The sequence below is a fragment of the Oncorhynchus tshawytscha genome, linkage group LG04 (genome assembly GCF_018296145.1).
Source record: "Oncorhynchus tshawytscha isolate Ot180627B linkage group LG04, Otsh_v2.0, whole genome shotgun sequence".
Taxonomy (NCBI): domain Eukaryota; kingdom Metazoa; phylum Chordata; class Actinopteri; order Salmoniformes; family Salmonidae; genus Oncorhynchus; species Oncorhynchus tshawytscha.
This window is the reverse complement of record NC_056432.1, coordinates 47,763,573-47,779,366: the sequence shown is the minus strand read 5'-3', so window position 1 is coordinate 47,779,366 and position 15,794 is coordinate 47,763,573. Positions and strand designations below refer to the sequence as shown.

The following is a 15,794-nucleotide window of genomic DNA, read 5'->3' as shown; positions in this document are numbered from 1 at the left end:
GCTATACCGCTGGGAAACTTATCAATAAGGGGGTTCAACAAGCAGTTAAAATCTCCTCCAACCACAGCAGTGTCCGAGTTTAATTCTGAAGAGTCTAGAAATGCCTTAGTGAGGAAATTAGGGGGGTGAGCAGGGGGGAAGTAAATATTCAATATGGAAATGTTCTGCCCTTGTAAAGTACCATTAATTATAACAAAGTGACCAAATGTATCTTTCACACAATTCAAGACCTTAAGTGGTAAGTTCTTTTTCACCAGAATTGCTACACCTCTACTTCTGGATGTAAATGATGAAAAACACTTGACCAAACCCCCCTTGTTGTAATTTCAGGTGCTCCTTATCATCCAAATGAGTTTCTTGCAACAGGGCAATATCAATATTTTCTTTTTTCAAAAAAGACAGTACCTTCTTCCTTTTAATGGGGTTATGGCTCCCTCTAATGTTCCATGTACATACACGCAGTCTGTTACCTGCCATTGTATCTTGACCATTCAATTTCCAGACTGGATCCTACTGTAAAAGTGGGGTGGTACCTTTTTCCATGTGTTGAACTCTCCTCTATCTCACTGAGCATAAACAAACGATATGAACCCTGAACTCGAACTATACTAAACCCAAAAATTAAACATGTAAAGATCCAAAAGGGGGTTTTCCCACTAGCTAACATGCAGGGGATTTCAACTCTCCAATGTAGACTCTTAAGTCCGCATTGCCGCTCAATAGCCTCATCCTTTATATGTATGGAAAAGAAAATCAATAGAAGAAGATTGAGGCTCTTCCACCTAAAACGCAGCCTGGGCACCAATATGGATTCACACGTATCTCAGCCTGAGCTATAGTGGCTATTACTTTAGCAAGAAAAATAATAAAGATACGAATATTACTGAGCCGGAGTACGTGAGGACTCACACCACTGTTTCATTATCAGATTCAACCAAAAATAAACAAAGTTATTCAATGCTGTGGAGGTGCAGCTTAAAGTCGAGCCTTCGCCTCATCAAACGCTTTGCGTCTTCGTACAACCGCTGTGGAATAATCATTGAAGTATGAGACCTTTGGACCTTTATGTTGGCTACCATCAGAGCCGATGTTTCTAGCTGCATCCATGACGCGCTGCTTGTCGGTGAAGTTGTGGAACTTTATAACCACCGGCCGTGGGCGCTGATTGGGACCGGGTATCGGTGCTTGAGAGTGATGGGCTCTGTCCAGCTTCACACGACCAGCCTTACTGTCCATTTGTAGGTAGCCAGGGATCCATTCCTCAAAGAATTTTACTGAACTTGTCCCTTCAGAATTTTCCGGGAGTCCCACTACACGAATATTGCATCCGCGTCCTCGATTATCCAAGTCGTCAATGTGCTCCACCATTTCGCGCACCTGTTTCTCAAGTGCTTTTATCTTAGCGTCCATAGATGTAGTTGAAGTTTCCACTGCAGCAATTCTTCCTTCCGCCTCAACAACACGTTTCACAACCCTCTGTATTTCAGCTGAATGGCCTGCTATTGCTTCCAAGACCGTTCTTATCTTAGCATCGATCACTTTAGTAATGTTATCAGTCATCTTTTGAATCATCAGGTCCATTGTGCCTGTATCCGCAATGGTGTTAGCTTCGCTAACGTTAGCTAGCTCCTCATGCACATCCACAGGGGTGGTGGTTTTGGTCGACTTCTTAGTAGTTCTATTGGGCATGTTGTCGGAGATTTTTGCGAAATAGTCGTCAAGACTCATTATATGGTAACCTATTTAGCCAATTCTACCACTTTTTCAAGCTAGGAGATTAATGTAAGAATATAAATTTACGAATGCCACGAGAGCTCGCTGTGTTCTCTCTACGGCGCCATTTTGTCCCCCGCAAAGCTATGTTTAATTCTACACTCAACAGTAAAATCCCTTTGTCAAATAATCTAAGAGAAGTAATGTCTTCTGGCAATGCATGATTAAGTTTGGTTATAATTCCAAAATGTGTCAATGCAATTGATGATGACTTTCATAGCATCTACTGGTAAATTTAATGGAAATCTTCATATCCCAATGCCTTTTTTTATTTGTGTTCTATTGGTTTGACCACAAGTAAAGACAATGACAGATTTGACTCATTTGGGGAGTGACGATGTCCAGGATAGGTTACTTCACATGTGATATCTCCATTCTTGTACCAGTCTATGAATGATGCAGTTCTGTTTAATTATCACACACATTTATCTGGAAAGCCAGACAGGTTCCTATTCCGTCATCTCAGAGTAACAGCCTAGGAGTTGCCTGTTGGCCAAACTTACAGCCCCAAAGGATGGGAAAAGACCATCATTGATGAGAAAACACAATATAAAAACATAAATATATTGATTGAGTGAGGAAATAATGTGAAAAATAATATACTGTTCAGATAAACAGGCAGGTAGCCTAGTGGTTAGAGCATTGGACTGGTAACCAAAAGGTTGCAAGATTGAATCCCCGAGCTGACAAAGTCAATAAAACTGTTGCTCTGCCCCTGAACAAGGCAGTTAACACACTGTTCCTGGGCAGTCATTGAAAATATGAATTTGTTCTTAACTGACTTGCCTAGTTAAATAAAGGTAAAATTAAAGAAAATTAAATGTGGTGTCTCAAATAAAACTTCCACCATTTTGAAATAGCCTCTCACTTGAGTCTTCTGGTGAAACTTTCCTTTATTCAAACTTCAGTATAAAGCTGGAATGTTCCACTTGACCCATTGTACTTTACTTTTTATTTTGTTTTCCAGATATATTTAATAAGACTTAATTTAGCATTTATAACGTGCAATCAAATATATACTTTGGCTTTGACAATTTGCTTCGCATCACATGCGCTTGTACTGGCAATATGTTATTTATGTGGGCCAAGAAGATTTGAGGCATTTGAGCCACAATGATGCCAGTCTTGCTCTCTTTATCTCATCTTTGCCTCTTTGTGTTCATAATTTCCACTCCTTGGTTAGAAGTAAACCAACCCAACACAGAGGTTGTGTCCCAATGGCACCCTAGGCTATTCCCTATATAGTGCCCTACTTTAGACAAGAGCCCTATGGGTCCTGGTCAAAGTAGTGCACTACATAGTGAATAGGGTGCCGTCAGACAGAGACAGAGCCTTGCTACAGCCAAAGAGGAAATTAAAGGTGAGGCGAGATAGCTCTTGCACTATACCAGACAGCAGCCGATTGGCTGATGCAGGGAGACACACTAGAAGAGAGGATATTACATGTTACAGCATTTGAACTAAAAGCTCTGAGCTGTTATGAGCTCTGAACAAGCGTTGTTCTCTTGTCGAGCGATGTGAATGAAATAATCCGCTTTCATGATCATGGATAGGTTATATTCAGCAATTAGGAATAGGCCTAGGAATAAGCATTATTCTAGATCTAAACCAATTAATTATCCGGATACACTGAACATATCTTGATGTTCATATTTCAAACATTGAAAGCTACTGATTCATATGGTAGGCTCAACAAATGAACATAAAACTAGCTACAATCAAATGCCAAATGTATGTAAAAACGTAATTTTCAAGCTTATAGTAGGTTTTAATGTTTGTTGAGCCTGCACAAGTGTTCCTTTCACCTCTTAGTACATTAAGTGAAATTATTAACAGAACTCTGACAGAGAGTTACGCACGCACACACGCACACACACACACACACACACACACACACACACACACACACACACACACACACACACACACACACACACACACACACACACACACACACACACACACACACACACACACACACACATACACACAATAAAATGCAAACACTACTGTCCCTATACATACCATATTAAAAACACAGGTGCCATTGTTTGTTATTTCCAGCAATAAGGTCAGAGGTCATTAGGAAACTTTGAATACAGATAAGTGCTAACAAAATGCCTTTTCTAGACATCATGTCAATTCAAAGGCATTATGAACAATGCCTCTGCTCTTTCACTGTAAAAAAAAATGTGTGTGTTGGAGCATATTACTCCTCCGTTTCCTCCTCGCTCTCGTCACTCAAAGGGAACTCTCGACACTCCTTCTGTGTGTTGTAGCTCTTCCTGTACAGAGGGCATTCCTGGTCTATGATGGCCTACAAGACACATAAGACATTTGTTAAAGATTGTCATGGGCCGTAAGAACGTACCTGATTTCAGGGCATACAATTATTTTACAAGAGTAGGAAATAATCTTTATTTTCATATTTGACTCTTAAACTCCTATTTGTATTATTAAATAATTAATTGGATTTTATAATATTATTATTATTATTATTAATTTCTAATAATTTATTCCTTATTTTCTGTTATGACTGTATCTTTGAAGTGCATGACCATCAACTGTAAAACCATGATCATAATTATTCGGTAAAGACCCACATCAATAAGAGGCACTATCTTTTCTACAATTATACCTTTGGCTAATACACCTTCCCACTATATGTGAGGGCTGATTCTCTGTTAGCTGGCACTGATACAAACACATTGGATTGCAAACCTCACCTCCTAGGATGTGTTAGAACATGTTGGTCCAGACATTCTGGTGGGTCTGGATTATGACTGGAGCCAGGGGATAGCAAATAGGAAATACCACTCACCATCTTCTCCTCCCTGATGGCAGGATTACGCAGGAAGAAGCACAGTGGAGCATAGAAGATGTTGATGATGCCAATGAATACCATGAGGTAAGGAAATCCAATGGCCCTGACCAAGGAGCCCCCTATCGAAGGACCTGGATCACAACAACACGGGAGACAGAGGATGGTGCTGGGTCAGACAAGCTAGGAAAAGTTGAATCGCTGAGACCCCTGGCTGGGTCATACAATTCAAGTGATTTATTGTATTTGCTGTATTTGTGTAGAAGCAGACAACAAAGGAATGATCACTCACCAATGGCAAAACCCATGCACAATGCGACATCAGCTATGGCGTAAACACTGCCATAGACCGAGGCATGGCGAATATCCACCAGGTATCCCATTATGGCCATCATAGAGGAGTCCACCATTCCTAATACACACAGTATACAGATCATAGTTGTAATGGTGATTCAGACCATCATTCATATGGGTTTCTATATAACACATTGGCACCCACCAATAGCAAACCCCAGGCCTGCATTTGGACCAATAAGACCATAGATGTTCTTTGCAAAAGGAACCTATAGGACAAGAAATATGATGGTTATTCATTGAACTACCTTGTGATCTTGCAGAGCCAAAAAAGTGCATAGGAAATAATACTCACGCAAAGGAGGCTGATGCCAACAATAAACATCCCAATCATGGAGCACAGCCACCTGAGGAGAGGAAAATACCTTCTCCTGACTGCGAATCATCAACTTCATCGCACGCACGCACGCACACACACACACACGCACACACACACACACACACACACACACACACACACACACACACACACACACACACACACACACACACACACACACACACACACACACACACACACACACACACACACACACACACACACACACACACACACACACACACACACACACACACACACACACACACACACACACACACACACACACACACACACACACACACACAACCCCTATAGCCTTACATGAGATCTCCTTTACTGAGTGATTAGCATTAAAGAGATGGTGAAATGCTTTTATATATTGATCATTGATACATTACCGGTCAAAGGTTTCGACACACCTACTCATTCAAGGGGTTTTCTTTATTTTGACTATTTTCTACATTGTAGAATAGTAGTGAATACATCAAAACTGTGAAATAACACGTGTTATGGCTGCAATCCCGATATCGGGATAAGTGTCATCAACAACCACTGAATAGCATAGCGCTACATACAATAAATATTACTATAAATATTTATATTCGTGAAATCACAAGTGCAATATAGGAAAACACAGCTTAGCCTTTTGTTAATCCACCTGTCGTGTCAGATTTTGAAATGATGCTTTACAGTGAAAGCAATCCAAGCGTTTGTGTAAGTTTCTCGATCGCACAATAAAACATTAAGTACACTTAGCATCAGGTAGCTCGGTCATGAAAATCAGAAAAGCAATCAAATTAATCATTTGCCTTTGATGATCTTCGGATGTTTTCACTCACGAGACTCCCAGTTACACAACAAATTTTCCTTTTGTTCCATAAAGATTATTTTAGATCCAAAATACCTCCGTTTGTTTGTCGCGTTATGTTCAGAAATCCACAGGAAAGAGCGGTCACGACAACGCAGACGAAAATTCCAAATAGTTTCCATAATGTCCACAGAAACATGTCAAACATTTTTTATAATCAATCCTCAGGTTGTTTTTAAAATATATAATCGATAATATATCAACCGCAAATGTCTTTCACAGTAGGAGAGGGGAAAACAATGGCTGTCCAAATTCTGTTGCGCGAGCAAAACTCATGTGACCACTTGACACGATGTTATCGTCTGGCTCATTTTTCAAAATGTAAGCCTGAAACTATGTCTGAAGACTGTTGACACCTTGAGGAAGCGATATAAAAAGGAATCTGGTTTATTTCCCTTTAAATCCAGCAAAGGGAGGCTATGGAACATGGAGTTTTCAAACTAGAAGCCACTTCCTGTTTTGATTTTCCTCAGGGTTTCGCCTGCAATATCAGTTCTGTTATACTCACAGACAATATTTTGACAGTTGTGGACACTTTAGAGTGTTCTCTATTCAATACTAATAATAATATGCATATATTAGCAACTGAGACTGAGGAGCTGGCCGTTTCAATGGGCACCTTTTCATCCAAGCTACTCAATACTGCCAATAATGCAGCCATAAAAAGATATGGAATCATGTAGTAACTGAACATTTGTTAAACAAAATATTACTATATTTTATATTTGATATTCTTCAAAGTATCCACCCTTTGCCTTGATGACAGTTTTGCACACTCTTGGCATTCTCGCAACAAGCTCCATGAGGTGGTCACCTGGATCGCATTTCAATTAACAGGCGTGCCTTGTTAAAAGTTTAAATGTGGAATTTATTTCCTTCATAATGCGTTTGAGCCAATCAGTTGTTAAAAAAAGTCCATATTAAGGCAAGAACAGCTCAATTAAGCTAAGAAAAATGACAGTCCTTCATTACTTTAAGACATGAAATCAGTCAATCAGGAAAAATTCAAGAAAGTTTCTTCAAGTGCAGTCGCAAAAAACATCAGGCGGTATGATGAAACTAGCTCTCATGAGGACCGCCACCGGAAAGGAAAACCCAGAGTTACCAGCCTCAGAAATTGCAGCCCAAATAAATGCTTCACAGAGTTCAAGTAACAGACATATCTCAACATCAACTGTTCAGAAGAGACTGTGTGAATCAGGCCTTCATGGTCAAATCATGGTCAAAAAGAAACCACTACTAAAGGACACCAATAATAAGAAGAGACTAGCTTGGGTCAAGAAACACAAGCAATGGACATTAGACCTGTAGAAATCTGTCCTTTGGTCTGATGAGTCCAAATTTAAGATTTTTGGTTCCAACCACCATGTCTTTGTGAGATGCTGAGTAGGTGAATGGATGATCTCCGCATGTGTGGTTCCCACTGGGAAGAATGGAGGAGGAGGTCTGAGGGTGTGGGGGTGCTTCGCTGGTGACACTGTCTGTGATTAATTTAGAATTCAAGGCACACTTAACCAGCATGGCTACCACAGCATTCTACAGCGATACGCCATCCCATCTGGATTGAGCTTAGTGGGACTATCATTTGTTTTTCAACAGGACAATGACCCAACACACCTCCAGACTCTGTAAGTGCTATTTTACCAAAAAGAAAAGTGATGGAGTGCTGCAGCAGATAACCTGGCCTACACAATCACCCAACCTCAACACAATTGAGATGGTTTTGGATAAGTTGAACCACAGATTGAAGAAAAAGCAACCACCAAGTGCTCAGCATTTGTGGAAACTCCTTCAAGACAGTTGGAAAAGCATTCCAGGTGAAGCTTGTTGAGAGAATGCCAAGAGTGTGCAAATCTGTCAACATGTCATAAGGTGGCAACTTTGAAGAATCTAAAATCTAAAATATATTTTGCTTTGTTTAACAGGTGTTTTGTACATGATTCCATATGTGTTATTTCATAGTTTTGATGTCTTCACTATTATTCTAAAATGTAGAAAATTGTAAAAAATTAAGAAAAACCCTTGAATGAGTAAGTGTGTCCAAACTTTTGACTGGTACTGTATGTAGGAGCAAATAGAAGCTAACAGGAAGGGATCAACGAAAACCTACCTTCCCATTTTGTTAGCCAACAAACCAAATAAATTGGTGCCAATAAGGTAAGAAATGCTTGCTGGTAGGAAAGCCATACCTATAAATCAAACGCAAATCACTGTCAGTCACAGGAAGGAGTATTGCAATCTAAAATATTAATTGTAAAGAAAAAGACAACACAGGAACGTACCAAGCTGCCATTTGGGAGAGCACATGGTCTGCATCATCCAGATGGGAAGTGTGGGCTCCAGAATGGCAACTCCCATGTTGGCGAAGCACAGAGAGCCTGAAACCAAAGCACCAAGGTCAGCTCACTTCTGTTTTATGACTATGTATGCTTCCCAAATGGCAATGTAATCCCTATTTAGTGCACTACTTCACCCATAAGGCCTGGTCAAAAGTAGTGCACTAATAGGGAATAGGGTGACATTAGGGACACTTCCTCTGTGTTTAGCCGTCTTCTCTGGTTTGTTATTCTGACAGTCAAGGCCCAGTCTCACCTGCGCTTATGAGAATGTAGGGGTCCTTCAGTAGGGTCAGCAAAGGAGTGCCCTCCACATTCTGTAAGTTAATGTGAAATGTTAAGCCGGAGGAGACAGAAAGAGAAAAAATGTCTGTTTTTTTCTAATGTGAGGGAGTTGTGAAACGTCAACATTCTAAAATAAGACAGCATGTGTAACTTAATGCAATGATGGCTTCTGTTCGGTGCATCTTGAGGTTCCTCACATCCTAGCTCCTCACCTCCTACTCTACAGTATTGGAACAGAAGGTCCAACGTCCCTCGCCTCAGGCTTTCTTCTCTAATGGTTTGTGGAGGTGGGAGGTTGGACATAGCATTTGAGGAATCAAGGAATGATAAATTGAGATGAAGCCCCACTATTTTAAGTGATTGGGAATTGATCAAGTCAGTTATGTTCATTTTGAGAGTGTATTACATTTTTTTTTTATCTCGAAAGAGATGGTAAAAGTATACTCACTCCTGGTGAAATCTTTGATGGCTGAAGTATAAGAAGTTGTAACGCTGTGTGTTTAGAGAGTCAGTCAGTTGGCATTAAGGAACATTCCTAGAATATACCTTGTCCTCTCCGAACAATACAAACAGCTTGCCTGTCTAAACTGTTCATTCTGATTGTTAGCCACAAGAGATAATCTGGTAACACTTTACGTTACAGTGCCCTTATTACTCTGTAACTACTCCTGTAATTACAGTGTAAAAACAAATATAGTAATTCCTCATATTACACTGAACTAAGCATAACCCTAACCTTAGCACCGACCCTAAGCCTAAGTAACCGTAAGTACATTGTAAGTACAGACCGTACTGTACAAGTACTGAGTGATTACGATACTTGTTACACTGTAATTACAGGAATAATTACAATGTAATAAGGTCACTGTAATGTAACGTGTAACAGATAAACGGTATTGAAACAGTCAATGCAGTCATAGCACTGAGATTAAATCAGTTCTTGATATAATATTATAAGTAAATTATAAGTAAATATAAGTAAATATTTTTATTTGATTACCTCCATCAAATACTGCAAGGAAAGCCAAGATTAAGAAAGGAGCAGTCTTCCCCACAAATTCATACATCACACTGCCAAATGGCGCTCCAACTGTCAAAGATATTTTCAAGAAAAAGTACCTGATTTTACATATATTCCACTTGATGATTTCAAGTTTGTCATGTTGTAGCATAAGACACATTTCACCATAACCATTTGCTATTTAGCAGATGATTTTATCCAAAGCAACTTACAGTAGGTAGTGCATACATACATTTTCATATGGGTGGCCACAGTGGGAATTGGACCCAAAACTTGGGCATTACAAGTGTCTTGCTCTACCAACTGAGTCACACTGGAACACTAGGGTCATAGAAAGGGGGAGTAAGTGGAGTAACTCACTGAGGACTCCCATGGCCAATCCACCCAGAGCGATCCCCATGGCTACGCCTCTCTCCTCATCATTTGTGTACACACTGGCCAACATTCCCAGCCCTACAGGAGAAGACATGCTTTTCACTTAGAAATTAAGATGCTAGGACAAAATAGTTCCATTTCTATTGCAACACTGTGGAGTTAAGATATTATTGTGAAACACAAAACACAACACCCACACACAGTACCTGCCACAGAGGAGAAAGAGGAACCAATTCCCTGAAGAGAGCGAGCAAAAAACAACAAGGCGTATGTACCTGAAAAGGCAAACACTGACAACCACCAGACACAACCTCCGTTACCATAACTGCACTGTGGTAAGATAAAATCAAATCTAAAGATGACGCATTGGAGTTGTGAAACAGTCATGGTATGTATATTAGAGATCACTACCTCAATTATATCTCATTATCAACTGTGTGTAACAAGTTAGAAGTGTGTGTCAGTGTCAGACACACATACTTATTGTTGAAACAAACATGATGATGAAGCCAGCAAACATTGGTATGTGATATCCAACCCTTTGGGAAAAAGAGAAGGATATGATTAGAACCAGTGTGTATTGTATTTCTTCATTTTCAATAAATTAGATATTGAACACTGTCCTAGCTAGCTGTGATTTTGTCACACACACAAAACACTTGCTGTGGAGCCGGAACATGTACCTGTTGGTCAGGGGACCCACGAAGGGGTTGACTAGAAGCTGCACCAGAGCCTTGGAGGCAAAGAGGAGTCCCACACGAACATTCTCCTTGTCCAAGAAGGCACTGTCCTCCTGGCATGAGCTGCCTTTCACCTGGCTGGAGTTTCTGGAGATGTTGAAGAGGAGGGCCTCAGACAGGTTGCTCTCAGAGCCTCTGAGGCTGTAGGAAGTGTTGTCGTAGAAGGAGTGGACTGAGACCAATGTGAAGCCCTCCTCAGATGGCCTCTGTGTGCTTGGCTGGATGAAGGGGTCTTGTGTCGGGTGGTCAAGGGCATATAAAAACGTTGGGATGATGGGCACTGCGAGAGAGGAGAGACGACACATTTGGGTTTGGGGGAGACTGTGGACTTTAAAAGGCAGGCGGAAGGAAGAGAGGTCAACCCTTTTGTCTCAGTACTGGGGAGGCACAGTGGATCTACTCCATGAGGGGGAATGTGGTCGCACTGCTCTCTGTCGCACCAAGTTATTCTCTGTGTGCTCTAGAAGTCAGGCCAGGTAAAGGCAATTGCCATGGTCACGCTAGCTGCACTGTTAGCCCTGCAGCTAAATATTGAAATGTGTGATGTCCCTTTTTCAATGGAGATGTCACTGCCCGATCTAAGGTACACGCCACGTGCACTTTTGAAAGTGTGTGTTTGTGTGTATGTGTGTGTGTGGGTTGTCTGGACTCACCGACAACAGTGAGCAGCATGTTATCCAGTAGCAGGGCAACACACACGACCACCAGCACCAGTCTGGAGGAGCCTCTGCTCTGTCGCAGCCACTCCCGCACCCACACCAAGGGGTTGAATAGTGGCATAGCTCTCCACGTTCCCTGGGACAATAGCTACAGAACAGTTCTCTTTTTCGGATGAGAAACAGATATGCTGATTATTAAAACATATTTGACAACATCAACATTTGTTTACCAATTTAGTCACAAGAATATGTCCCCACAACCGTGTCTGTACATTATCGTTACACCACTACATTTGAGTTAGTCCTAAACTAACTACACATAACCTACTCCAGGTATACTCTTTTCATCTGAAAATATAAAACCGTAATCGTAAATGATCTGAAGGGGTCTCATCTCTCTGTGTGTACTACCTCCAACGTTACCTATCCCTGCCCTGCAGCCACCACTCATGCACCATCCGTTTCAATTCAATAAGCTGGGATGTGGTAGCTAATGGAGTGAACTGGTGGCTGCTTTCTGGATGGTCAGGCATGGTATTTCTGGAGAGACATTTGGCTCCGAGGATTTATTTTTTTCTCTCAGCAATAGGATTAGACTTCCTCCAGGGCCCTCTCCGAACCTTGTCTGCTGTGTTCTGTTCTGATCAAGGTAAAGTGCAGCCTGCCTGCCTGCCGTGGTGCTCACATACTGTAAATAAGGACGGGTCCATATGTTAAACAAACGTCTGATCGCACAGCTCCATCATATCTTGTTTTAGCACATGCTAGTCAAGAACAAATGTGCAAAGGGCTCAGTACACACAGTACCAATCTTCTATGAAAATCACGATGTCTTTCAGTAACAGAGGTGATTATGGATTAATTTCTGCAAATTAGGTTTGCAGAGAAATCTAAATAGCTTACCCTTATCTTCAGTCATCTTATGGCAGGGTAGCCTAGTGGTTAGAGTGGTGGACTAGTAACCGGAAGGTTGCAAGTTCAAATCCTTAAGTTGACAAGGTACAAATCTGTTGTTCTACCCCTGAACAGGCAATTAACCCACTGTTCCTAGGCTGTCATTGAAAATTAGAATTAGCTCTTAACTGACTTGCCTAGTTAAATAAAGGTAAAATGACTATATTGACACATCATATAGCCCATGCGTAACTGGTGGGAACAAACCAATGGATAACATTACAATTCATTTTGAGTCATATTCCATGCATTATTTGCACCTTTAATGATTACAGAACAAACTATAATTAACATTTCGAAAATTGATTAGCCTTATCCTTCATCAATTTCAGTTAGGTCTATAGTAAAGTATTGAGGATCCCTTAAGTCCAATTCGACCTGAGTCAAGACCTCTTACCTTCAGATACATCCTGCAGATCCACATCGGATACAAGTGGTCATCTCATCCTCCTGTTGCTCTATTTAAGTCCTCTTGTGGCTGCCCTTTTTTCATAGGGTAGTCACAGCCCCCTCACAAACACATGCACGCACGCACACATACTGTACACACTCCATGACCTGAGCTCACTCTGCGTCACAGGGGGAAGTAATTGTCTACATCTGCTGCTCTTTATTGAGAGGGGTGGGTGGGTGGGTGGGGTGGGGGTGGGAGGGGGGCTGTATAACCTGAGGCTGGTGTTGTTCACAATAAGCTTTATCTGCCATCTCAGCCACATTAACCCTTTTCAAACTGTGGAACAACCTGGTCTTTTCCCCTGGCCTGTTTGCATTGCACCTTTGTCCAATTGGCTCTGTCAACAGGTTCCTGTGATGCCAGCGTACCAGGAAGAGAGTCTTGTAAACTGTAAACAAAAGGCAGCACATCCACTTCTCACTGTGTACACCTCCAAACCTGCTGCTGGAAAACCTGGAGCCACTGTTTGTTCACTGGTTGATATGTAAATATCATATCATCAAAGTGTAAAATTGGTCCAATTAGAAAATGAAGGATTTTGAGAACTCCTGAAATCCACACCACTCGCCTCTCTAAAGAATTGTTCACACTGCAGGCCTTAATGCTCAAATCAGTTTTGTTTATCAAATCCGTTTTGAAATACTTACTGTCCAAATATCACGTTACAAGTGACCAAATAGGACTGGTAATTTGCTGACATGGCTATGCTAGTCATAGTAATGACAGGAGTGTGCACAGTGGTGTTGGCTAATTGGTGGTGGTGCTCGTGCTTCCCATCACTCAGAAGTTATGTAGCAAGCTAAGATGACAACAATTCCTGCCATAGACGTTTCCCAGTTGCTGTGAATGCTCAAAGAACACTTTTAAAGCACCAAAGGATAAGATGAGTCATTTTTGGCCAGCCAAGTCAGTCAACTAGCTAGCTAGGTAGCTGTTTAGCTTCCTATAACATTCACTCATTTGTTTGTAAGCAATTAACAAGATAATTAGCTACCATATGGTCTTGTCAAACTCTCAACAGAGTAGCTAGCAAGCAACAGTATATGCCAAATAAAAATGAATAAACCACTTGAGGGCAAATCAGATTTTACCATTCAGACACAAATCACCTGGCCAGGAATCAGATTTGTATCTGACTTCAAAGCACCTTTGAAGGTGGTGGGCTGTATAGACTTCAGGAAAAATAACAGATTTTAATCGGATTTGCAAAAAAATGGATTTGAGTCACTTCAAACTGCCAATGTGAACATGGCTTAAAAGTACCATGTGAATCTAAGAGGGATAACTCCTTTATAGCTTGAATTATTTTCTTTAAATTATAGTCATGTACTGTTACTATATTTCTGTCAGCATGGAATGAATTAGTGGTGTGCATGGTTTTTAGTGGGGTAGGGAGTACTGTATTTTGATAACTGAAATTCACCTGGAACTGAGCAGGTGCCATTGCCTACTAGCTCGAGGGTAGGTTTTAAAATAGGCAGACCTGCATCAAACAGCCCTAGGTGGGCTGCCTGGACTACCGCAAGTTCACTCTCCCTGTGTGCGCATGTGTACACATCATGTAAAGAGAGAGAAGAGACAGAGAAAAATTGAATCAAAATCACATTTGATTTGTCAGATGCGCCGAATACAGCGTGTGTAGACTTTGCAGTGAAATGCTTGCTTACGAGCCTTTCCCAACAATGCAGAGTTAAAAATAACAAGGCAACTGTAAGCAAAAACAGTAAACATTGTCCCCCACCCTCCCCTTTGGACCAATTAGTGACAACAATTCAAACTAGACTATACTGTAAGTAACAAAACATGTCCCCGTTATAGCGCCACCGTGTGGTTGATGGAATATTCTTGCATATGTTGAGTCTTGACCGTGTTTGCAACATATGTACCAAATTGTGACCACGACCATGCCCCGGTGAATGTTTATTGCTTAATGATCATGTTGTTTTAGGTAGTAGTCTGGAAAATATTGCATTGAGAGACCTTTGTCCATATAAGCCACATATCAAGGTTTGTGCAGATCAGTCATTCAGTGCCAGAGGAGTAGCATTTTAAGTGTTTTTCACAAAATTCAAAATGGCAAAAAAATCCATCATGGCGGACCTTATGGATCTCTGAAGCAAATGTGTTCCTTGTGAGGAGAAGGACCAATGTACCACATTTCATGACTTTAGGTAAAATGGGGTGAGGGGCATGACATTTATAAGTTAGAGTTTTCAATCGCTTGTTATAGCGCCACCATCTGGCCTATCCGTGTAATTTTGTAAATGCCGGATCTCTATGGCAAGACACATCATTCACCCAAGTTGAGTCAAAATCAGGCTAGTGCTGTCTAATATATCTCATGTGACAAACGTACTAACGGACGGAGAATGTGCCGGAGAAGATGGCTGACGTTTTACGTGCTCCTAACCAAATGTGTTTTTGTTCGTTTTTTGCATTATTTGTAACTTATTTTTGTACTTATTCTGTACATGTTGCTGCCACCATCTCTTATGACTGCAAATAACTTCTGGACATCAGAACAGCGATAACTCACCACGAACTGGCAGAATATTTTTTTTCCATTAACGAGTCCGACGAGCCCGACGTGAAGTACATACTGCTTTCCCGGGAACAGGCCCAAATCCCCATAATTTGCGTGAAGAAAAGATGCAGAAAAAGAGGACAGAGATCGGGATGCCTTCTGAGAATTTGTAGGCAATCGAATAAACACCCACTGCCTTCCGTTCTACTAGCTAACATGCAATCATTGGAAAATAAACTCGACGCCCTACGAGGAAGATTAAACTACCAACGGGACATTAAAAACTGTAACATCTTATGCTTCACAGA

At 41.1% G+C, this 15,794-nt stretch overlaps 1 protein-coding gene across 2 annotated transcripts; it reads right to left on the bottom strand.

Annotated features, from left to right (window-relative positions):
- Window positions 1-2,498: 2,498 nt before the first annotated feature.
- LOC112248928 (chromaffin granule amine transporter) lies at window positions 2,499-13,093 on the bottom strand. Of its 2 annotated transcripts, XM_042320828.1 has the most exons (16): window positions 12,906-13,093; window positions 11,549-11,717; window positions 10,839-11,175; window positions 10,636-10,694; window positions 10,362-10,445; window positions 10,141-10,233; window positions 9,760-9,849; window positions 9,208-9,251; window positions 8,731-8,791; window positions 8,421-8,516; window positions 8,249-8,327; window positions 5,244-5,295; window positions 5,094-5,157; window positions 4,887-5,006; window positions 4,595-4,728; window positions 2,499-4,090 (listed from the first exon to the last, which is right to left on the bottom strand). In XM_042320828.1, exons 2-16 carry the CDS (start codon window positions 11,673-11,675, stop codon window positions 3,983-3,985), a joined length of 1,548 nt encoding a protein of 515 aa, XP_042176762.1. In that variant the 5' UTR covers window positions 11,676-11,717; window positions 12,906-13,093; the 3' UTR covers window positions 2,499-3,982. The 2 variants fall into 2 exon arrangements, with proteins under 2 accessions (XP_042176762.1, XP_042176763.1); XM_042320829.1 differs by lacking the exon at window positions 12,906-13,093 and having other exon boundaries at window positions 11,549-12,547.
- Between the last annotated feature and the right edge of the window lie 2,701 nt (window positions 13,094-15,794).

Excerpts from the sequence above, each read along its gene's own strand:
- LOC112248928 (XM_042320828.1), bottom strand. The coding sequence starts at position 11,675 with ATGCCACTATTCAACCCCTTGGTGTGGGTGCGGGAGTGGCTGCGACAG. Across the intron at positions 5,296-8,248 it reads TTGGCTAACAAAATGGGAAG|GTGGCTGTGCTCCATGATTG; the intron begins GTAGGTTTTCGT and ends TCCTCTCCTCAG. Across the intron at positions 5,158-5,243 it reads TTGGCATCAGCCTCCTTTGC|GTTCCTTTTGCAAAGAACAT; the intron begins GTGAGTATTATT and ends CTTGTCCTATAG.